Here is a 26,558-nt window from a genome sequence, read left to right as displayed (position 1 = left end):
TTGGAACTGCTTGTAATTTGTTTTACTGAGGTTTATTGCTAGAGACTTTGCTTTGAACCAGTTCAGAGCATTTGCAAATGCTTGGTTGGCATTTAACATTACATCAGTGGGGGTTATGCTGGCTGTCACTATATTTGTGTCATCTTGTGTTGCTAGCACTGTTTGAGGGCAAGGGTAGGTCATTAATATATATAATAAATAGGAGGGGACCAAAGACTGACTCTTGTGGGACTCCATGATGTACTGTTCCACAGTCAGACTCTACCTCTCCTACTTGTATATTGTTAACACCTAATACTATTTTCTGTTGTCTGTCTTCTAGATATGATCTGAGCCAGTTACCCATTTGTTCACATATTCCATATTGGGCTGCTTTTGCTGAAAGTATTCTGTGATCGATGCAGTCGAAAGCCTTGGTCAGGTCACAGAATAAGCCAATGGGTAATTTTTTCTTGTCAAGGCATTCTCAAGAAAGTAGTTGTAAGTGCGTAGTATTCTGGTTCCTGTTTGTGTAAGTGACAGTTTTTACATTGCCTAATTAGAGCTATGGTGACGTATATTGTTTGTAAATAAGTTACACAAAACTGCAACTAGTCCCTTTTTTTAATAATTCATTCAGTGGAATAAAACATAATTATCCAAAAAAGTGACTAGTTGCAGTTTTATGTAACATACTTACATTGAGTTAACAGCCACAGTTTCTAAAACATCCATAATGGATAAGCATAATCTGTAGACCTCCCCCCCCCCCCTCTCCAAAGTAGCACTGAATGCTTGTGTATTAGAAACAGCAAAACACAGCTACCAACAGAACTATAGAGAGTGCTGCTGTTTATGCAGACATCAAATGTTCCAGAATATACAACCATTGCAAACATAAGAAATTTTGAGAACCTGCCAGAAATGATAAATTATGATATATTATTTGGTGTTTGGATTTGAAGTGCACCAGCTAGTAATGCTAACTGTTACTCCACTTTGCATGCAGCACAACTTGTGGCAATATTAAAATGTACTACAGTGTCCCTCATTTGCAAGCCAGTTATATTAAAAATATGGTAAGAATTGTTAAAATCAGCACATGTATCCTTACCTGTAAAAGGTTAAAAATCTATCCCTGCAGTCCACCCCTTCACCTTCTAACTCTGAGTTGCAACTGGAGGACTCCATGTTAGAGGGTTGGTAGAGAAACTAGGAACTGCCAAGTAAGTCCACAATTAAGGAGCAATGTGCAGGACTCCTTAATGTGGATGCTACACAGGGTATCCATAAGGTCCAATTATCAGTTCAAAAAATTACAACTTGGAAACTATTGCAGATAGAACACTGTAGTTTGTTGTAAAATACTTAACAGGTCTCAGTTTTTTTCTGATTGCTTCATTGGTTGTACATGACTCATAACATTATCATTGACTGGTATTGTGGACACATAATCCTTAACATAGCCTTTGGAAAATTGTCTAATAGCATGACATCAGGAGAGCATGTGGGCCATGCACTGGGACCATCATGACCAATCCACCTTTTGGGAAATGTATCAACAGCACATTTCACATGTTGAAACTCCAATGTGGGGCTGTGTCATCATGCTAAAAGATGACAGATGGGTGCAGCTCATTGATCTGTGGTAACAGACACTGTTCAAGGATGTCTAAGTAAACATTTACCACTAAAATTTTTCAAGTACCTCAATATGCTTCATCTTTTCATTTGTGCCCTCCCACACCAATGTTGATAGTTCTGTAGTACTATTGCAAACAGATTTGGATTCTGCATTCCAGATGACTCACTGAGCCTTCTCCTGGTCTGTCACCATTTTGATGCACTCAGAGGTAAATCTATAACAAAGGAAAAGGAAAAAAAAGTTGAAAGCTGCTAAACATTTTCCAACAAATCACTATTCTCTATCTCTAATAGTTTCGAAAATATGCTTTTTTGAAATGCTTATGGGACTTTATGGACACCCTATGTTATTTGTGTCTGGGGTAAAGGTGATAACAGTTAAAATACTTAGTTGGCAGGCGCTTTTCTCCCATTCAAAAATGTCAGACCAACCTTCACCATCTTAGTAGCAAAAAAGGCATTGTGACAAGAAGGACTGAATAAATAGAAGCAGATGGCAAATGGCCATGGAAGTCTCATTCATGGAGCTGCCATCAAATATTGTGCCTTCAAGTTGTATGGCCACCACCAGAAAAGTCTTGATGTCAATAATGAATTGACACTTAATGAATCCACTCTGGGAGTGACTGCAAAGTGCTCTGGCATTGTCTTTGCAATTTCTCCAGTCATTGTTTGGAGAGACCCCTCCTTGACTCAACTGCTGTAGGTGGCTGACTGCATTTACTGGAAAACTAAAAATCCTCCTAATTGCAATACTTTTTAAGAAGAATGGCAACAGAACCCAGTGGCAAGTCTTCACTGGAAACTAAATGCTATAATATAGGAAACAGAAGGTTGCATATATTATCAATTACATTTTTGGGACTTTTAAATGAACAGTAGTAAACAATAGGAGACTTTAATAAACCAACACATACATTATTGTAAAATATTATGTGAACATCTGTGTGTGATACTCACTCTTTAGTATATGTGAAGAACATATCTGTTTGCTTCTGGCAAAGCACTGAGAAACTCATAACAACTGAGAGTACCAGTACAACTCCAGTCACTACCCATCCCCTCTTTGGTAAACGCCATTTCATGTAGATAAGAATAGCTCCTAGTATTTGTAACTGGAAGTCTACAGACAAATACCAAGTTGGCAAGATGCACTGAAAAGAGAAAGTAAGTGTGCATTAATTAAACTTTTAGACATATAATATAAAAATACATTTTGAATTCTATGATAATATTTAAATAAATTCTTCTACAAATGCAGCGGCTATTCAGAACATACATTGAGTGATATTTATAATAAATTTGACTTACATTCTTGTAAAACAGAGACTGTTCATAACAAATAGTGTCCTTCTCAAACTTCCCACTGAAGATTCAATAAAAAAGTCTTGCGTTTATGTACATATGAATGATATCTTATTATACATCTGGTAAGACCTACATTTGTTGCCATTTTTCATTGACTGCTACAGTTGCCATGAAATATGTTCTCCAAAATCAAAACATGGTGTGATGCATTGCAGAGTGACAATATAACATGGATTAAAGTGTTCTGAACACTGTGCATATTTTAGACCTATAAAATATTTAGCAGATGTTTTTAGTTTGCATCCTTGTTTCTACAATCAGTATTTTACTGAATACATGTCAGGTTCACATTTCCCTCCTTTAACTGATGGAAAAATGTCTGGACATGTACAATTCTAAATTTTTGTAAGTGGTGCTGCTTGGCATAAAACAAACACTGAGTGCCCACATGACATAATCCACTAAAATTTTCTATAAATTCTACTAGTTCACTTTTCAGTTTCCCAGTAAAGCTTCCAGCATTCATTCTAGCTACTTTTATATACTTAAGACGTTTGGCTTGTGTGTTTCTAACTCCATAAATGAGATGCAATTTTCAAAGACCAGCCTGACATAATATTCATTTACATTTAGGCTCTGGACCTACATTATACCTCCTGTACATTTAGTTAATCCATCCTCATAGTTTTTACTAATTCTGGCATTCAAAGCATGTTTGTTCAATTTATGGGGCATTCCAATGATTTTATGATAAACAGTACTCAGACCATAGAGCTCTATCCACAGATATTAATACAGACCACAAAACAGGTATGCATAATGGCTTAGCCATTTGTAAGAGAAAAATTGACCACAATAAACTTAAGGAAAACTTTGCACACAGAGACTGTCAGAATATATGCAAATCAGATTATAGTGGAGCCTTTCCTGTAAAATATTTAACCATAAATTTATTCAGATTTGTCCAATAGTAAAAAGCTTAGGAAATCAGATTACAAAAAGAATCTTAAAGTTCCTCCAGAAATATACAAATTAAAGGAAAATATAAAAGACCTGTATATAGTCTGCAGAGATATGAAATTGCAGTACTTCCTGTCAAAGTACAAAAACACCAGAAAAACATACAGGGTATCCCTGAAGACTCTAAAAGCACATTATTATGCTAACAGGTAAGTGAATCAAGTAATGTTAGTAAAAGAGCTTGGAATATACGAGTATTAAACAAATAATGTGAAAGTAAAGAGAGTCCAAGTTTCAGCAATATAATTCTAGAAGAAAATGGATTGTTGGTGAGTTGTAACCTTCCCCTCCTCACATTGTTTGTTGATTTTCACTGACTTCATAATTAATTCTTTTAATAAGCTTCAAGAGGAGTAAGATTTACAATAAACTTTTTATGATCTTCTTTTCTCATAGTTGGCTCCAGTTTTTCACATCTAGGGGCTGATTCTTGAAGCTGAAATATTTTACATTATAGGTTATCATGGTTCCAATTGATGTAAATAACTGAATAAAGTGTATCATTACAATAATGTGGTGTTAAATGTTATTATTTCGCCATATTATCATTACGCACCACAAGGTAATGAAAATAAACTCAAAATAAAAGGAATGAAAAAAAAAAAGAAATTAATAAAACCAATGACACATTTAATACAAAGCTCAATTGGCCAGGGGTTCTTTCCTGAACTTTTAAAAATTACTGAGATATGTCCAGTGTATAAAAATGGAGCAACAAGTGATAAATAATTGCAGGCCAATTTCAATGACTTCAACACTTGGAAAGTTGCTTGAAAGAATAATCCCAGACTAAATGAATCTTTTTTCTGTACATATAACCCACTAAACAAATCACGGCATGGGTTCCAAATAGGGCGATCCACAATAACAGCTGCAGAAAATTTTTCCATGAACTGTTAAACAGACTAGATAAAGGAAGCAAAGTCATTGGGACTTTTATAAGTCTGTCTAAGGCATTTGATACTGTGAATCATATAGCATTATTACCCACATTAGAAACATATGGTATAAGAGGAGTACCACTAAACTTAAGTTTGTATCTCTGAGATAGAAGACAGTGTACTAAACTATGTTACAAGAATGGAAGTAAAATCCTAACAGTAAAATCTGTGTGTCAATCTCTCAGTTATGGAGGCCCTCAGTGTAGCATTCTCAGGCAGTTTTTGTTTCTTGTACTGGTATATAAGAGTGACATTGCAAAGCTGCAAAACTCAAAATTAGTAAACTATGCCAATGGTACATCATTTACTGCTGGGGCTGTACTGAACAGCTAGCATTACATAGCAATAAAGAGAACTCTGAACTGATCACAGAATCTCTAACAACGAATAAAGTTACACTTCATAAAGCCAAGACCATTGTAATGAAGTTCTTGTTAAATTACAACCAATTTCATACTGAATCACTGCCTACAACTGAAATATCTGATAAATGTAAGTTTTTACTCATTGTGATTAACAAACATCTTACATGGAAAGAGCATATCAGCTACATCAGTAAAAATATTAACTGCAATATTTACTTACTAAAAAGTCTCTCAGACATAATAAATCCTCATGTCCTTAACCCTGAGGTGTATGATTTTCACTGCAGTGGCCAGCTTTTAATGGTCACTTCTCGGGTGTTTTCAATCAGTCATGAGGCTGCAAGTGCATGCATGGCATGCAAATGGATTATTTTTACCGGTATGTTTACGCTATATTATGTTTTTTGTGTACATATGTGCCACCACGTGTAAATTACAAATTTAAAACAGTTGCCTTCAATACGACCTTTTGCATCAAAATTCATTCACTCAGTCATCATGTTCTGTAGATGCCATCAAGAAGGAGAACCTTTCGGGTTATGGAATGATTAATGACATACATTAATAAAATAATATGAATATAATATGTGCACTGTATTAGCAATAAACACTATAAGTTATTGTTGACATTATTTGTACTTGTGTCAGCTAAATGTAACCTAGTACATTAGGAGGAAAATTACTAGTATAAAAAATTGCTGGTTCCTTAGTTACATTAAACAGCTGCTGTTTATGTTCTATTGATAGTTTAGTATTTACATTCTGCATTTGGATTTCTCAGAGAAAATGGGTACCTATCACTGTAACAACTTGTTCACATTTCCATGTATTTTTCATGCAACATCACCATGAGCGTTGCTATGTGTCATGTTCCAGATATCATATTCTTGGTAAATAACATGATGATAATCGATTATGAACTGTAATGATATCACAACCATAGTTTTTGGGATTGCTAAGCTGATTCTTGACAACTGTGGTGACCTTTTGCCCCTACTAGTGGTATAGGGTTGGTAGTGGGGTGACATGAAAATAACATTCTGTTGTATGTTGTATGGAAAGTTCTGGCAGAATATAAATAATTTAGGAGTAAGTATCACAATTTACTGAACACTAGAGGCACTGAGTCATTGACAGACACATAAACAAGACTGTAAACTTTGCTAGTTTCTGGATGAATCCTTTTTGTGCTAAGAGTCCACACACACACACACACACACACACACACACACACACACACATGCATGCATGCTTGTATGATGTATGTATGTGCACTCTAGCTTAAAAAAAAGATTCATCTGACAAAATAGCGGAATTTCCAATCTGGTTTCAGTGCCTGTCAATGACTCAGTGCATCAACAGTTCAGTAAGTTGTTACTTTCATGTCTAAATTATTAACATTACATTCAATAACTCCTCTATGGTGTAGGAACTGCAATGGAGGAATAAGTCCACTTTACATCTGAGAAGATTTCAGTACCTATCAGACATTTCATTTCCATGAGCAGATCCTTGAAGTGTTTTATACTTATGTATTTCACTCCTTTCTGTGGTATAATTAAGTTCACTAAAGTACAGACCATTTTTACTTCCACATCTACATCTATACTCTGCAAACCACTGTGGAGTGCATTACAGAGGTTACTTTCCATTGTACCAGTTGTTAGGATTTTCTCTCCTGTTCCATTTACATATGGAGCACAGGAAGAATTATTGTTGAAATGCTTCTGTGGGTGCTGTAATGAGTCTAGTAAGGTGTACTAAAATATTCCTAGATTCATCACTTAAAGTAGGTTCTACAAACTTTCTAAGTAGGCTTACACAGGATTGTTTGTACCTATCTTCAAACGTCTGCTAGGTCTGTTCTTTCAGCATCTTAGTGATACTCTCCCATGGTTTGAACAAACTTGTGACTATGAGTGCTGCCCTTCTTTATATCTGTTAGTCCATATTATCTTTCTGGAACCAGGAAAAATGTGATACCTGCATCTTGATGGTTCCTAAGATTATGATAACATTCTATTCACTACTTCAGAGTGAGAACACCCATCTTCATGATCTGGACTGAGGGTGAAGACACCCTACCCACATTCCTCCACAACCTCAACATCTTCACCACCTTTTGCTTCACCTGTCCTCCTTAGACCAAGAAGACAATTTTGTAGATTTTGACCTCCAATTCATTGGTGACTACATTAGCACCTCAGTCCACATTAAACCTGTGTTCCACCAGCAACACCTCAATTTGACAGCAGCTACCCATTCCACATGAAGAAGTCCCTTCCATGCAGCCTAGTATCCATGGTCAGAGCATCTGCAGTGGTGAGATGCCTCTCCAAGTATGCTGAGAGTCTCACTGAGGAATTCAAGACCAGAATTTCCCTCCCCATCTTGTCCAGAAATAGATCTCCTAGATCTTCTGTGCTTTATCTACCCAATCACCTACCATTCCTCACATACCCACTGATGTGCCACAAAGGAGTGTCTCCCTCATGACTCTGTACCAACTAAGACTGGAGCAACTGAATCACACTCTCTACCAGGGTTTTGATTACCTTTCATTGTGCCCTGTAATTAAATATTCCCCCCCTCCCCCATTTTCATCCCCACCACTCCCATGTTAATATTCCACTGTCCCTTGAATGTATGCTATAATTTTGTCAATCACTATTCCAACCCTGTCCCGAACACCTTGTCACGCATCTCATAATTCCATCCTGTACATTTTCCCACTACCATCTACTCCAGTCCTGTCACAGGCATCTCTTACCCCATCAAAAGCAGGCCCACCTGTGAAAGTAGCTATGTGATCCACCAACTAAGATGCAGCTTCTGTATGGCATTCTATGTGGGCACAACCACTAGCGAGCTGTGTGTCTGCATTAATGGGCACCCCTATACTGTGATCAAGAGACAGCTGGATCTTCCAGATTCTGAGTATGCTGCACAACACAATGTGTTTGATTTCAACAGCTGCTTTGCAGGCTGTGCCATCTGGATATTTCTGACCTTTAACAACTTTTTCTGAACTGCACAGGTGGGAGCTCTCCCTGTGACATATTCTTCATTCCTGGAAACCTCTGGCCTCAATCCTCGCTAGTACCTGTCCCTACCTGCTTCTATCACTTTCCTTGCTCTCATACCAGCTTCACACATGTCTTTTAACCCTACCCCAAACATGCTTGCATAGTTCTCTCCCCTTCTCTACTTCTCTCCTCTCGCTTACTCCCCCCCATCCCTCAAAAGCACAGCCTCCAAGTGCAATAGGCAATATATTACAGCCCACCATACTGTTCCCGCCACATCCTTGCACACTTTCACTGACAGGACTACAGCATCCTCCCCAACCTCTACCATGCTATCCATCTTCTTCCCCACACCATGTCTCTTCTGTACCCTCACTATCCATCCCAGCGAAGACTGCTGTTCACTGAATTTGGTCCTCAGCGCCCAGAGATGACAGTGGGCATGTGTATGTGAGTTGTATCTGCATAATTGTGTGGTTTTCTATTTATTTATTTTTATATCTGAGGAAGGTCTTTCTCCAATAGGTTAGTTTAAATTACTTTAGTTTTAAATTACTTTAAAAGTGTGTGTGCCACACAGTACCTTCTCTGTGTGGAGAGTAGCAATGTAATCTATTTTGTTGTTGTTATTCATTCCAGTATCTAAAGTGAAATAAGTGCCTCACCCTGCATGTGAAATCTGAGGAAGCAGTACAACATTGATACCACAGAAGCCTGAAATTAGGAATTATCTCACACACTATTCAACTGGAGGAACTTGAAAGCTCCCATCAAAATGGCATGAAAGCTGCTGAGAAACCATTCCAAGAATCGTTACTCATTACTGATCTTGGTTTATCTAATGATCTACTATTTTATTTGAACTAGGAAGCAGAACTAATCATTTTTGAAGATGATACAATTATTAATGTCTTGTTGAGCTAAAAGCATCAACAGCGAAAATGGTAAATCATTTTTTATTTAAAGGTGACTAACATCTTTTGCAGAGATGGACTAGTTTTGATCTTTGGTAAAAAATAAAAAGAACAGCTCTTCTAGTTATGCACTGTTAAATATACTCCACTTCCCAAAGGTGCATAAATAAAGTAATAAACACAATAAAAAAATCTAAATCTTTAGTCAGAACTATGTGTGGGGTTTGCATATGCACATATTGAATGTACCTGTTTAAAAAATTGAGAATATTAACCACAGTCTCACAGTACATTTATTCACTGACTACATTTGTTATCAACAATACGTTCCAGTCTAAGAGTGACAGATACTTACAAATTGAATATTAGACCTTGTTGGATATATTCATAGTAACCTCAAACTTCTTGAATACCATGCTCTTATCTACAGTGAAGTATTGTGTGAACTTTGCAAATTTTCAGTCAGACCTTGATAAGATTCCACATTGGAGCAATGATTGGCAAATTGCTTTAAATGTTCAGCAATATCAAACTGTGCACTTCACAAAATAAAAAAACAGTAGTGTCCTATGGCAATAATATCAATGTGTCACAATTTGAATTTGTCAACTCATACAACTACCTGTGTATAACAATTTGTAGGGGCATGAAGTAGAATAATCACATAGTCCAAGTCATAGGTGAAGCTGGTGGCAAACTGTAGTTGATTGGTAGGATACTAGGGAAACACAATCAGTCTACAAAGGGGTCTGCACACAAAACGCTCATGTGCCATGATACATAGGACTAACAGGAATGTGTTCTGGAGGAATGTGGATAGGGTGTCTTCATCCTCAGTCCAAATCATGAAGATGGGTGGTCTCACTCTGAAGTAGTGAAGAGAATGTTATCATAACCTTAGGAACCATCAAGTTGTAGGTATCACATTTTTCCTGGTTCCAGAATGATAGTTATCAGTAATTTCAGTTTAATTCTGCTGCACTTTATTCCTTCCCTGTAAGTTAGGACACTGTCAGCTATTTAATCATAACTAAATATCTTAGATACAAAAACATTTACAAATTAATATTGCTACAACAATAGCAGTATAAATTAAATGCAGTCCATCATGTGCACCAATACACCTGACCTGTGTGGACATTGATTCCATTGTACTTCATTCAAATATTCAGAGGCTCAATACAAAACTAACTGAGTGCCTCCTACCTTAGGGAAGCATTTCATTATTGACAGAAGCATCCAATTATATATGATGCTTATTCAACCTGCCAGAAGAACATAAGAAAAACCTAACTATAAATACATTTTTCGACATAAATTCATTTATTTTTTTCTTCAAAATTTCTTTATTTTTTAGGTCCTCTAAACCATAATCTTCATGGCATCCTTTAAAATTATTCTGGATATCAGATGTTCCCCTAGCTGTGGTATAGGACTATCCACACAAGTTATAAACAATTTGTTGTTGATCCTCCACCTTTTTAAAAAAATTTCCACAGACTGTTCTCTGTTTTGACATATCTACAATATATTTATATTCCAAATACAAAAATAATAATGCTCTCAGATAGTTCACTTTAATGAGAAGATTCTGTGAATCCATATAAACTTCAATGTACCTCGTTCTGTGTATGACATGTAAAGTGTACTAGAATACACAGTGTCAGTGGCCATACATAGTCTTTCATCAGATGACAGTTGTCTTTATCCTCTTATGACTGCAAATAACCAGAGGGAGCATTCCAGTGAGAAGCTCCAATTTACTCACTAGTTACCTGAATATGCAATCTAGCTATATTCTGGTGACGTAATTATATGTTCCATTTGCTTCAACTGGGTTGCAATTGCTTGCCAGTACCTACAGTAGTATTGAACATAACTAGATGGAGTGCACTATTCAGAGCTCTAAGTTACTTATTGGTTAACTGGATCCACTGTTCAACTCCAGTAATGGGCTTTTGACTGAACCCTGGGGAATGCCAATTGTGATTTCTCCTCAAGAAAATGAAGTGGGATCCCTATTTGTATACCTCTAACATCTTGTGTAACTTTCTGCATCATGTCTCTTAAATGAGAAATGAGTTAGGCACACAAAAAACCATATATCCTTAAAAAACTTAATTTCTCTAGTATAATACTATGACTGACACAAACAAATGCCTTCAAAAAGTCACAGAAATTCAATTCAGTAATTTCATGGTATTTAAAAATTTGTTATATGTTTGGTGAAAGTATCAAAAGCTACTTCAGTTGAACAGCACTTTAAAAATCCAAACTGTGACTGACTATATTCTCACTACTACATGGCTTGGTAACAACACTTGAGTAGATACATTATATTTTGCAAAATGATGTAAGGAGTGAGACTGACCAGTAGTTATTTGTATCTGTAGAGTCATATACCTTATAGAGACTGTTGGCATTTTAAGCTATCTAGAAAAAGAGCGAGTAAACTCTCAGTCCTTGTCTCTAGAGAATCAAGTAATATCTAGAAGGAGCAGCTAATGAGGGGGATAAGTCTTTAATTTTCTTTTGATTTGGTAGATATTCCAAATTTCTTCCTTTATGTTACATGGAACTTGGTGTAAAACCTTTGCACCCAAGTATATAACACCATTCTGAACTCTAAGGAAGGAAACATACCCCATATGAAAATTATTTTTGTGTCTCATATTGTGACTGTGCAGATTACAGTTCACATGAAACTAATTTTTGTTATCAGCAACAAAATCATTAAGTAATAAATATACTTAGAAGTGAGTGCAAGAATTCAAGATCCTTAAAAGAGACTTCTGCAATGTATATGGTAACCTGTTTTACTTGGTAGTCTTCCTGCTCACTTCTGTAGAATAAATATTTTATTTACTTTAGGTGTGTTGCCCCAGATGCAGATGGCAACAGGGGAATGGAACTATGGAAAATAAACTAACACGCTTCTCTTTCCGTAAAGATAGGATATACTTCCAACAGCAAGACAAACTGAAGTGAGGTTCTTGACTAGTTTATCTATATTTTGATTCCATTTTGACTCATTATCCATTGGGACCCTGAGTAATTTTATGCAAAGTGATTCACATAGTGAACGATCATTAATGTCTATTTCTGGTGCTAGTAAGCATTTTTGCTTGTTTGAAATTGCATAATAGGGAGTATATGTGAAATTAAGATGTAAACCATTTGCTATGTATCATTTGTAAGCCTGTTCAGCTATCATTTGAACAATGTGACACAAAGCTAAAGAAAGAAAAAATGAAAATTGTATGTTACACATGAAACTATTTTTATCTGTAATGATCAACCTTAATATTGAGTAGTATCTTCATTCCTCTCACTGCCTTGGTGGGAATGTGTTGTAGAGAGATACATACATTGTAAACTGTCATTTATTTGTGTTTGACACCGAGAGTTGGCTGGATAGAGTTGTGTTATTACCATGACAAAAGTCATGAGATATGACCTAATATCAAGCAGGACCTCCTTTTGCCTGGCACAGTGCAACAACTTGATGTGCCATGAACACATGAACTTAACAAGTCATTGGAAGTCCTCTGCAAAAATACTGAGTCACACTGCCTCTACAGCTGTCCATAACTGTGACAGTGTTGTCCGTGCAGGATTTTGTGCATAAACTAGCCTCTCAATTATGTCCCATAAATGTTTGATAGGATTCATGTCAGCTGATCTCAGTGGGCAAATTATTCACTTTAATTGCCCAGAATTCTTCAAACCAATCATGAACAATTCCAAACCAGTTCCATTTGGGAACATGAAGTCCATGAATGGCTGCAAATGGTCTCCAAGTAGTTGAACATAACCAATTCTATTCATGATCAGATCAGTTAGACCAGAGGATCTAGTCCATTCCATATAAACACATCCCACATCATCATGGAGCCACTACCAGCTTCCACAGTGCTTTGTTGACAACTTGGGCCCATGACTTCATATTCAAATTCTACCATCAGCTCTTACCAACTGAAATCAGGACTCATCTGACCAAGCTAGGGTTTTCCAGTCATCTAGGGTCCAACCAATATGGTCACAAGGCCAGGCGAACCACTGCAGGTGATGCCATGCTGTCAGCAAAGGTACTCATGTTGGCAAGCAGCTGCTCTAGCCCATTAACACCAAATTTTGTCGCACTGTCCTATCGGATATGTTTGTTGTACTTAAAACTACACTCCTGGAAATTGAAATAAGAACACCGTGAATTCATTGTCCCAGGAAGGGGAAACTTTATTGACACATTCCTGGGGTCAGATACATCACATGATCACACTAACAGAACCACAGGCACATAGACACAGGCAACAGAGCATGCACAACGTCGGCACTAGTACAGTGTATATCCACCTTTCGCAGCAATGCAGGCTGCTATTCTCCCATGGAGATGATCGTAGAGATGCTGGATGTAGTCCTGTGGAACGGCTTGCCATGCCATTTCCACCTGGCGCCTCAGTTGGACCAGCGTTCGTGCTGGACGTGCAGACCGCGTGAGACGATGCTTCATCCAGTCCCAAACATGCTCAATGGGGGACAGATCCGGAGATCTTGCTGGCCAGGGTAGTTGACTTACACCTTCTAGAGCACGTTGGGTGGCACGGGATACATGCGGACGTGCATTGTCCTGTTGGAACAGCAAGTTCCCTTCCCAGTCTAGGAATGGTAGAACGATGGGTTCGATGACAGTTTGGACGTACCGTGCACTATTCAGTGTCCCCTCGACGATCACCAGTGGTGTACGGCCAGTGTAGGAGATCGCTCCCCATACCATGATGCCGGGTGTTGGCCCTGTGTGCCTCGGTCGTATGCAGTCCTGATTGTGGCGCTCACCTGCACGGCGCCAAACACGCATACGACCATCATTGGCACCAAGGCAGAAGCGACTCTCATCGCTGAAGACGACACGTCTCCATTCGTCCCTCCATTCACGCCTGTCGCGACACCACAGGAGGCGGGCTGCATGATGTTGGGGCGTGAGCGGAAGATGGCCTAACGGTGTGTGGGACCGTAGCCCAGCTTCATGGAGACGGTTGCGAATGGTCCTCGCCGATACCCCAGGAGCAACAGTGTCCCTAATTTGCTGGGAAGTGGCTGTGCGGTCCCCTACGGCACTGTGTAGGATCCTACGGTCTTGGCGTGCATCCGTGCGTCGCTGCGGTCCGGTCCCAGGTCGACGGGCACTTGCACCTTCCGCCGACTACTGGCGACAACATCTATGTACTTTGGAGACCTCACGCCCCACGTGTTGAGCAATTCGGCGGTACGTCCACCCGGCCTCCCGCATGCCCACTATACGCCCTCGCTCAAAGTCCGTCAACTGCACATACGGTTCACGTCCACGCTGTCACGGCATGCTACCAGTGTTAAAGACTGCGATGGAGCTCCGTATGCCACGGCAAACTGGCTGACACTGATGGCGGCGGTGCACAAATGCTGCGCAGCTAGCACCATTCGACGGCCAACACCGCGGTTCCTGCTGTGTCCGCTGTGCCGTGCGTGTGATCATTGCTTGTACAGCCCTCTCGCAGTGTCCGGAGCAAGTATGGTGGGTCTGACATACCGGTGTCAATGTGTTCTTTTTTCCATTTCCAGGAGTGTATTACCACCTTGATTTCTGTGGTTATTTTATGCAGTGCTGCTTGTCTGTTAGCACTGACAACTTTGCACAAATGCTGTTGGTGCCAGTCTTTAAGAGAAGGCCGTTGGCCACTGCATTGTTTGTGATAAGATATAATGCCTGAAATTTGGTATTCTTCACATTCTCTTCACACTGGATCTTGGAATATTGAATTCCCTTACAGTTTCCAAGATGAAATGTCCCATGCATTTAGCTCCAACTACCATTCTGTGTCAAAATCTGTTAATTCTTGCCATGCAGCAATAATCACATCATGAACCTTTTCACATGAATCCCCTTACACAAATGACAGTTCTGCCAATGCACTATCCTTTTATACTTTGTGTACATGATACTTCCACCATCAGTAAACATGTGGATCGGTATACCATGACTTTCGTCACCTTATTGTATGAATCAATGTTTAATGTAAACAGTCATTTTAAAAACTTTATAAACATAAGAAAACTGAATACGAAAAAGGCATTCAGCATATCCTTCGTTATAATACATGTCACTAAACATGATCCCAGATTGTTCTTCCTAGAGTAGCAAATATCATACCTCAGGACATGCTATGTCAACACGTACATTGAGTAATCTATCAAAAAGAGAAAAACCTAAGTAAAACATTATTATTATAAATTTAAGATTATTTTTATCAAGAAACATCTAACTAATTCTCTTTTGTGTCTCAAGGTACTGAGAATTATTTGACTGAACCACACCACTGTTCCAGCGAGGTTTGCTGAACATTGTTAAATGTTATTATTTTTATGTTATAACAAAAAAAATTTTTAGTGTAGCTGTGGACAAAGTAAAATATCTTTATTGATTTACATTAGATTTAATGAAAGTTTTCATAAAAACAGGCATGTTGACTATTTTTGGCGACTTTGCAGAATGAGAGAGAATTTTAGTTGACAGAAAACTTCACTGTACATAACGAAATTCAGGTTTTATTTCAACTAGTGTAGAATTCAAAACAGAATTGCATCAAGGCTTCAGTTGTCTTTTGAGAGGACATCAGGTGCAATATTCATTGTGATGATCTTGTCTAGGAATAAACTGTGTCAGAATGACCACAGTGTGATGATAAATATAATTTGTGGTGACAATACGTTTGCTGTTATAACTGATATCAGTACTACACAACAAGCCTGCCACTTCAATTTCTTCACCAATTGTGACAGATTTCTCTTCTTGACTGGCAAAAATGATTAAGCAAATGATGAATCTCAGGTAGCAAATATATTTAATAATTATTTTTTAAATATAGTAGAAAGTATAGGATAAACAGTTCTAGAGAAAAATCACAGTGATATGATGAAAAAGTAACTCTCATAAAATTCAATCATATGAATACACATCACATTATCCTTCTGAAATTAGGAAAATATAATATTCTCTCATAGCTGAGGCTTGGTTTTAATGGTGTTTGCAGTCAAGTACTAAAGCTCTACTCCCATACAATATGACTGGTTGTATCTGGAATATGTAATGCCTCATTAACTCAAGGCATTTTTCCAGGGAGACTGAAATATGTCATTGTCAAATCCCTATTTAAGAAAGGTGATAGGAGAGATATCAATAACTACCTACCTGTTTCACTGCTGACATGAATTTCCAAAGTTTGTGAGACACTGATCTTTTCTGGAATGGTATCTCACAGTAGCAACAATAATGTCCTCAGTAAATCAAACTTTCGTTTCAGATGAGTTTTGCTACTGATAATGCCATTTACATGTTCACTCATCAAATTTTACAACCATTAAATAGTAAAATAGAACAGGCTGGCATTTCCTATTTATGGCATTTGACCATGTGAATCACAATATTCTCTCAGACAAATTGAAGTATTATGGGACTGACAGCATAGTCAACCAGGAGCTAATGTCATATCTAACAAAAAGAATGCAGAAAATTCCACCTAGTAATTCGAACAATGTAGCCTGAGGACATAATTCTGACTGGGGAGCAACTATGTACAGGACCCCCCAAGGCTCAGTCTTAGGTCTACTATTGTCCTGCTCGATCCTAGGTTCACTGTTGTTCCTTATATATGTAAAAGATCTTCTATCTAATGTACAACAATCATAATTAGTTCCATTTCTACATTACACTAGTAGTGTAACTCATCCAAGAAAATTGTAATTAATATTCATTTAAGTATCTTTGACTGGTTTTCTGCAAATAGTCTCGCCCCCAATGTTAAAAAGGCACAATATATTCATTTCTTCACATCTAGTGGTACTGCACCAGTGACATCTGGAACACTTTGTGGGGAAATATTACATGCAGTGGAAACTACAACATTCTTTGGTGTCCATACTGATGAGAATTTGGAAAAAAGTACGTTTTGAAACCCCTAAAACAACTTAGTTTATTCATATTTGCCCTTAGAATCATTCATCTTGTAGACATCTGTTTAAGGAGTTGGGTATTCTGACTACTGCATCACAGTATTTTTATTCCCTCATGAAGTTTGTTGTAAATAATTCACTACAATTCCAAAGGAACAACGATGTATGTAATTACAATATCAGAAGAAAGATGACATTCATTACTACACAATAAGTTAGTCCTTAGCACAAAAAGGGTTTGCACAATGCTTTAACTAAATTTTTGGTCACTTATACTGTGACATAAAAAAATAAAATTTAAAAATAAACACAAATAGTTTTGACCTTGACAACTCCTTCTATTCTTTAGAATTAGTAATTCACTTCTGCATATTTAAGAAAAATGTAACTATTCATTATGTAGTCATAATTACAAATTAATTTACAATGTGAATTTAAAATGGCTCAAGCCACATCATTATGATTTATCACACAAAATGAATTCAGTACTACAGATTTAGACAGTGCATAAAATAATTGTTGCAGATAACATAAAAAAGATTCCTGCTAGTAAAAATATTTTAAACTAAGAGATATCACAGCACTGAGAAGCTAAGATCCCAAAACAATGGATGACTTCAACTCTGAGCCTATGGTAGACACATTTTTGAACACTTACAGCCCTTGTTATTTATTAGTGAATTAAGCAGCCTGCAGCTTTTTTATCTCTCTCAAGTACTTTTATACAGTGGTATTCCCAGTGATAGTATAATAAAAGTTCTTAGTTCATTTTTAATCCTATTGTGTAACATGCTCTACCAGTCTCAGCTATGAAATTAATTGCTAGAAATAAGTCTGCTCCCCTGGTGACTTAGCATTCTACACTCCTGGAAATTGAAATAAGAACACCATGAATTCATTGTCCCAGGAAGGGGAAACTTTATTGACATATTCCTGGGGTCAGATACATCACATGATCACACTGACAGAACCACAGGCACATAGACACAGGCAACAGAGCATGCACAATGTCGGCACTAGTACAGTGTATATCCACCTTTCGCAGCAATGCAGGCTGCTATTCTCCTATGGAGACGATCGTAGAGATGCTGGATGTAGTCCTGTGGAACGGCTTGCCATGCCATTTCCACCTGGCGCCTCAGTTGGACCAGCGTTCGTGCTGGACGTGCAGACCGCGTGAGACGACGCTTCATCCAGTCCCAAACATGCTCTATGGGGGACAGATCCGGAGATCTTGCTGGCCAGGGTAGTTGACTTACACCTTCTAGAGCACGTTGGGTGGCACGGGATACATGCGGACGTGCATTGTCCTGTTGGAACAGCAAGTTCCCTTGCCGGTCTAGGAATAGTAGAACGATGGGTTCGATGACGGTTTGGATGTACCGTGCACTATTCAGTGTCCCCTCGACGATCACCAGTGGTGTACGGCCAGTGTAGGAGATCGCTCCCCACACCATGATGCCGGGTGTTGGCCCTGTGTGCCTCGGTCGTATGCAGTCCTGATTGTGGCGCTCACCTGCACAGCGCCAAACACGCATACGACCATCATTGGCACCAAGGCAGAAGCGACTCTCATCGCTGAAGACGACACGTCTCCATTCGCCCCTCCATTCACGCCTGTCGTGACACCACTGGAGGCGGGCTGCACGATGTTGGGGCGTGAGCGGAAGACGGCCTAACGGTGTGCGGGACCGTAGCCCAGCTTCATGGAGATGGTTGCGAATGGTCCTCGCCGATACCCCAGGAGCAACAGTGTCCCTAATTTGCTGGGAAGTGGCGGTGCGGTCCCCTACGGCACTGTGTAGGATCCTACGGTCTTGGCGTGCATCCGTGCGTCGCTGCGGTCCGGTCCCAGGTCGACAGGCATGTGCACCTTCCGCCGACCACTGGCGACAACATCGATGTACTGTGGAGACCTCACGCCCCACGTGTTGAGCAATTCGGCGGTACGTCCACCCGGCCTCCCGCATGCCCACTATACGCCCTCGCTCAAAGTCCGTCAACTGCACATACGGTTCACGTCCACGCTGTCGCGGCATGCTACCAGTGTTAAAGACTGCGATGGAGCTCCATATGCCACGGCAAACTGGCTGACACTGACGGCGGCGGTGCACAAATGCTGCGCAGCTAGCGCCATTCGACGGCCAACACCGCGGTTCCTGGTGTGTCCGCTGTGCCGCGCGTGTGATCATTGCTTGTACAGCCCTCTCGCAGTGTCCGGAGCAAGTATGGTGGGTCTGACACACCGGTGTCAATGTGTTCTTTTTTTCCATTTCCAGGAGTGTATTCCCAAAATAACACTATAAAAAGCGAGAAGTAATATTTCTTTTAAGGTCAGTAATAGCTTGTCAAATCAATGATATGTAGGGGAAACTGAGTGATGTAACAGCCACCTGTTTGTTGTTGAAACACTACATCAAAATCAAGAACTAAATGTACAACATTATCGAGGTCATCCATCTAACATCTGAAAAAAATACACTCAAGGTTTTATGTCACTTCAGTTCACAGCTTATTCAGTAACTTTATCTTCAGAAGTAAGGCAGTTTGAGACTTTGAATATACAGTCAGAATCATTGGATTATCTGGAAAGCTCTCATTCTCTCATTGCGTAATTTTATTTAGAACATTACTGGATTTGATACTTCCTGTTGTAATGGTACTTGAATTATGCAACCATTACGGCACCTCACCTGAACCTTTCAATACCAGCAATATTCTACTGTGTTTTTGTAAAGTAGTTAACATATTTCTGAGAAAACATTCAGATCTGATTTCATTAATGTAGAAGAAAAGAAGTAGAGTGTGAGATACAAAAAATGGAAGCAAGGGGTATAATCGAAAGAAGTAACAGTGATTATAATAATCCTTTGGTGGTGGTTTCCAAATGTGGAGGTGGTGTTAGACTTGTACTTGATTCTAGGCACCTTAACAAAATTTTGAAAAGATAAAATGATCATCCAGAAAACATAGGTGAACTGTTACATAAATTTGAATGTGTGAAATTCATGAGCAGCTTAGACTTAACTTCAGGCTTTCACCAAATTTCTTTAGAAATAAATTCCAGAAAATACACTGCATTTTTATATGGGGGAAAAAGTTATCATTACTGTGTTGTACCATTTGGACTAACTGTTTCTGTTGCTGACTTTATTAGAGCATTAGATCTTGTTTTGGGGGATGAACAACTGTCTAAAATTACTGTATATGTAGATGATATTTTGATTTCTGGAAAAACATGGAAAGAACATTTTGAATTGCTAACACAGGTGTGTACAAAATTAAGGGAAGGAGGTATGACGTTAAAGTTAGAAAAATGTAAATTTGGAGTAAGTGAATTGAAATTTTTGGTACACATTATTTTGGAAAAGGGGGTTGAACCTGACAGAGAAAAAATTGAAGCTATAGAGAATTTTCCTATTCCTAAAAATAAAAAACAATTAAAATCTTTTTTACTGTCTGGGATTGGTCATCTGATTGTCAAAAAGCATTTGATGAGATAAAGAAACAACTTTCACAGAGCAGAATTCTATATAGGCCTGACATGTCTTTACCCTTCTGTTTAATGACTGACAGCAGTGATACAGGATTAGGAGCACACTTATTTCAGGAAAAAGTCATAAGAGATCATATTGAACACCATTCCATTGCATTTGCTAGTAGAGTATTACAAAAGTATGAAAAGACTTACACTGTGACTGAAAAAGAACTTTTGGCTATACATTGGGCTTTCAACAAATTTAAAAATTATCTTCTTGGACACAAACTAATTGTTTACTCTGACCACAAAGCACTACGTTACTTACAGGAGTGTAGGCTTTATCATAGTAGAATCACCAGATGGGCATTATTCTTACAACAATTTGATTATGAAATTAAATATATTAAGGGGAAGGAAAATGTTATTGCTGATACACTTTCTAGGTCACCTATTTGGCTAAATTTTGATAATGAAACAGGTATTGATGACAAAAATTTCAAAATTATGTATTTGAAGGGGATAAAAGAGGAAGGAGAAATTTTAAAAATTTGTAATGACATTAGGAGACACCAAAATCATGATGAAAATTGGAAATTCATAAAAAGTTATTTGGGAGTTAAGCAAAAGGTAGATGATTATTATAAGGTACACAAAGGGATTCTGTTCAGAAGATTAAGACCTGATTTGGATGACTGGAAATTATGTTCGCCTGAGCAGCACATAGACACATTAATTAAGTAGATACATGAGAGCTTTGAACATTGTGGTTCTGTCAAATGCATACAAAAGATTCAGGAAAACGTCTATTTTTATAATATTGACAGAAGAGTGAAGAAAAAATTAGCAGCCTGTGACCGATGCCAAAGAGTAAAGGTGAGTAATCAAACATGCAGAGCGATGATGCAAAATATTTTGCCCAGCAAAAATTTAGAGCTGACAGCTTGTGACATTTATGGACCCCTCCCCAAGTCAAAAGGAGGTTACAGTTTTATTTTTGTGATTGTTGACATATTCTCAAAATTCATCAAATTGTATCCGTTAAGGAAAGCCACAAGTAAACAGATTACATCTAAACTAACCAGTGATTATTTCAATAAGGTAGGTACTCCACAAGCAATCTTGTCAGACAATGGCTCACAATTTACATCAAAAGTATGGAAAGATTTTGTTGAAAATGCAAACATAAAACGTATTTTGATTTCAGTTTATCACCTGTCCAGTAATCCGACAGCAAGGTACATGAGAGATATAGGGAGGTTGTGCAGAACATATTGTAGTAAGAACCATGTAAATTGGATTGAATATGTAAATGATTTTCAAGACGTAATGAACAGTTTGCAACATACATCCACTGACTTTTCACCATTTGAAATTATATTTAACAAAAGACCCACTAGCTTTATTGCTGAACACATAGATTTTCCAGTTTGTCAAATTTTGGAACCTCAGGAGAGAGAACAAATTGTAAAAGACACCATGAAAAAACAAGCAGATTACAGAAAGAAAAGACACAATGCAAAAGGCAGGTTTTCACACTTTAATATTGGTGATTTGGTTTTGGTTAAAATGAAAGAAAAATCTAAACTTATGACTTCAGAATTAAAGAAATTTTTTTGACATTTATATAGGACCATTTGTGGTGAAAGAAAATCCTCACCCAAATGCTTACAGATTGATCTATCCAAAATCTAGGAAATTATTTGGTTTGAGAAATGTAACTGAATTGAAACCTTGTAAGTTTGATACCTAGAATGAAATTTGCAAATCTCAATAACCTGGAATAGAAGGAAAATTTTTCACATTTTATATTGTTTATGAAGTTTGTTTCCTATCATGTGATATGGAAACTATATATGGTACCAAAGCTTACTTATTGCTGAAGGGAAGTGTAAAATGATTTTGCTTGATGAACCACGTACACATATAATATACATACTATTCAATATATATATGGCTAGATGTGAGAAAATATTTTGATGGTTGCTTCTGCATTTTATTTTCTTTGTGTGGTAGCACATGTGGAATTTTAGTTGTAGTTTATTCATGTTAGTTAATAGACATTTTGACATTCATATTTTGTGTTTACTACTATTTTCTTCATGTGCTGATGTCATTTATGCTGAAAACATTTTGTTGCTGTTATTATATTTTCTGAGCCTAAATGTTGGTAAAGACTGAAATTGGAATATTATTTGCCCACTTGACAGTTGGGATGTATGAAATTGAGGACTTTCCACACTGTGGAATTAAATCATTCTTTTGTGTATTATTGGTGAACCATTCTGTCTGCCTATGGAGGCAACACACAGATACTAACAATTGTCATTTTTCTTAATTCCGTCTTTTTATATAACATGTTTAGGATTAGTGTGATACCTTTTGATATTTTGCATATTATGTTGATGAAATTAAGAGGATGCTTGTTGTAAAATCCAACCTCTACTTTTGTCATTTTGATAATATTCCTTCTGTTTTTGTAAGGCGCAGTGTAGCCCTGGGCACTTTTCTTCCTTTGTACATGTCATGTTGTAGGTTTTTATGCTACAGTTAGATTGGATCTGTATTGGTGGTGGTGGTGGCAGTGGGGGGTGGGGGGGAATATTGGGATAGACAATATATATCAGTGATGGGTTTCTTAAGCTACTGTAGGGGATTATCACACTCATCCATTTTGCCATGTCTGCGTTGTATTTTATATTGGTGGGGGGCTGTTTATATTCTACTCTCAGTTATATTTTTTGAGCCCTCCCCTTTTATTTTCTTATCCTACTGACTGCCACTGATTCTATTCTATTTTTCTTCTTCTGCTGATGAGAGGGGGCTAGGCTGAACTCTCCAATAGTACCTATTTCTATCTTTCTTTTACATCCACATATTTTGAGGTATCGCTCCTCCCTTGTTGCAGTGTCTATAATTGTACCATGTCCTCATGCTTTTCAATACAGATCAACAAGCAATTGTTTTCTTAAATGCTTTCTGGTAATACTTTTCTTTGTCACAAATTTTCATATTAATGTAGTAAACTGTATCTGGTTGAATAACTTTCAAGTTAATTTACAAATTTATTTATATACTATCATACCATATTATTACTTTCACATCAGAATGTTGAAGGGCTATGGATGATAAAAGCTTGCTAATGACATGTCATAAACAAGATTTTTTTTTAAAAGTAATGTTAGAAAATGAGAAATTTACTGTGTGTTGTAATATATAAAATTCTTATTGAATATGAATAATAATTGTTAGACTATTATAACCTTTCATATTGTTTCTTTTATGTCATTCTACTAGTGTTTGATCATTCTTGGTGACACAATATAACACGGAATATTGTGTAGGAACTTTTACTGAACTGAAGAATAAAGCCTATGTAATAATTTTAGATAAAGAACCCACAAGCTAAGAGGAACTATGTAAAGCGAGTACCTATGGACCTGCTATTAGAGGAAAAACTTAACTAGGAGAACAGGAACTACAGTGGTGAAATGGACAGTAAGTTATATATAAATGATGGACTGAAAATAACAATTGGACTCTTGTTTGAAAAAAATTTAATACTTTTCTTATTATATTGCCAGGAGACATATTCAGTGCTCATGTACATAGTTGTAACTAGGATTCAAACATTTTATGAGTTTTTCTTTGCATACAATATGTTACAGATTAACAGATTACATTTTGATATTTATGTGTACTGTTGTAAAGAGAGTGAAGGGAGACCTGTTGTAAAATTTAGTAATTTTTGCAAGTTTGAAGAGATATGGCTAAAGCAATTTTTAATCTATTACATTTCATTTCTTTAATGTTATACCATGAGGATCAATAATCTTTATGTACTGTTTCAAAGATACTATTATTCCATATAATGATTTCTGTAACTTACTACCTTATTATCTTGCTGTTTTGGATACCCAATCCCACACAGCTTGTGCATGGAATTGTGTGTGTGTGTGTGTGTGTGTGTGTGTGTGTGTGTGCGTGAGGGGGGAGGGGAGGGGTATTGTAATGGTACTTGAATTATGCAACCATTACGGCACCTCACCTGAACCTTTCGATACCAGCAATATTCTACTGTTTTTTTGTAAAGTAGTTAACATATTTCTGAGACAACATTCATATCTGATTTCATTAATGTAGAAGTACTTTGATTCATCAATATGTTTATATTGCAATGATATTATTCTTGTGTGTATTCTTTCTTTTGTCACTATGATCTTTGACATACTTGTAACTCTGATTTTTGGGCGTGTAAATGATTGTTAGTTAGTTATTAGAGAGTTAATTGTTAGAGAGTTGTTAGAGAGTCAGACCTTGAGAAAGTCAAGTCTTGGACGTCATGTTGGAAAGACGCATAACGTAGTCAGCTTATAAAATGTGAACTTTAACAGTGACTGTGAGGAAGATGTTTTCAAGTATGTTCTGTATTGTGAAGTGATGTTTGTGTGTCATGTGATATTGCAATAAAAGCAATTAAAAGGAAGTGTAACTTAAAATTCGGAGTGCGGATTATTTTTTTGAATATCTGAAACTAGCCTTTACAAATAGCTTCAGGTACATGAATACGTCACTCACTTCACCAAAAGAAATAACTCCCATAATAAAATCTTTAAAAACAAAGCATTCAAGTGGTTACGATGAAATATCAACAGAGTTAATTGAGGCATGTTCTTGTGAGTTTAGTACAATTCTAAGTTACTTGTGTACCCAGTCAGTTATAACTGGGACATTTCCTGACTGGCTAAAATATGCAGATGTTAAGCCTCTATTCAAGAAAGGGGATAAAGAGATACCATCAAACTACAGACCGATTTCACTTTTGCCAATATTCTCAAAAATTTTAGAAAAAGTAATGTACAGGCAGCTGCTCAACCATCTGACCACAAATAACATATTATCAAGAACACAGTTTGGATTTCTGAAGGGTTCTGATATCGAGAAGGCTATTTACAACTACAGTGAAAATGTACTTAATTCATCAAATAACAAATTACAAGCAGCCGGTATTTTTTGTGATTTGGCAAAGGCATTTGATTGTGTGAACCACAACATCCTTTTAAGTAAATTAGAATTCTATGGTTTCATGGGGAGTGCTGCAAAATGGTTCAAGTCATACCTCACTAACAGGAAACATAGGGTGTCAGTGCAAGGGACTAGTGAATTAAGTCATCAGTCATCATCAGAATGGGAAGAAATTACATGTGGTGTCCCACAAGGATCCATCTTAGGGCCATTGCTTTTTCTGGTGTACATTAATGATCTCTTATCAGTTACACTGCCAGAAGCAGAGTTCGTATTGTTTGCAGATGATACAAGTACTGCAATAAATAGTATGTCGAGTGTAGTTCTAGAAAGATCTGCTAATGATATTTTGATGGAAATACTTACTAGTGGCCAACTCCTTCTACTCCATTGACGAATTTTTTAATAGAAACAAATGATGTATTGTATATTTAAAGCCAACTCACTGACATTAAACTTCAAAAAGACTCACTATATGCAATTCAGAACCTGTAAGAGGTTGCCACCCAGCATATGCATAAAGTACGAAGAAGAGCAGATAGAAGAGGTTGACAGCATTAAATTCCTGGGATTACAACTTGATAATAAATTCAGTTGGGAGGAGCACACCACAGAACTGCAGAAACGCCTTAACAAATCTGTATATGTAATTTGAGTGTTAGTAGACATAGGCAACATAAAAATGAAAAAGCTTGAATACTTTGCCTACTTTCATCACATGATGTCATATGGTATAATACTTTGGGGTAACTCCTCAAATCAAACAAAAGTTTTCAGAGCCCAAAAGCATGTAATACGTACTATTTGTGGAGTAAATTCATGGATGTCCTGTAGAAACCTCTTCAAAGAACTGGGTGTACTAACTACTACCTCCC

At 37.4% G+C, this 26,558-nt stretch overlaps 1 protein-coding gene across 1 annotated transcript in view; it reads right to left on the bottom strand.

Moving 5' to 3' along the window:
• Positions 1-26,558, bottom strand: part of LOC126157368 (nose resistant to fluoxetine protein 6-like) — a 176,046-nt gene that overhangs the window by 52,731 nt on the left and 96,757 nt on the right. The window contains exon 8 of the mRNA XM_049916370.1: positions 2,584-2,777. Within this exon, the coding sequence (XP_049772327.1) occupies positions 2,584-2,777 (194 nt within the window). The remainder of the gene's footprint in view (positions 1-2,583; positions 2,778-26,558) is intronic.

The sequence above is a fragment of the Schistocerca cancellata genome, chromosome 2, assembly GCF_023864275.1.
Source record: "Schistocerca cancellata isolate TAMUIC-IGC-003103 chromosome 2, iqSchCanc2.1, whole genome shotgun sequence".
Lineage (NCBI taxonomy): Eukaryota > Metazoa > Arthropoda > Insecta > Orthoptera > Acrididae > Schistocerca > Schistocerca cancellata.
Note: the sequence above shows the minus strand (reverse complement) of the source record. Positions and strands in the feature narration are given on the sequence as shown.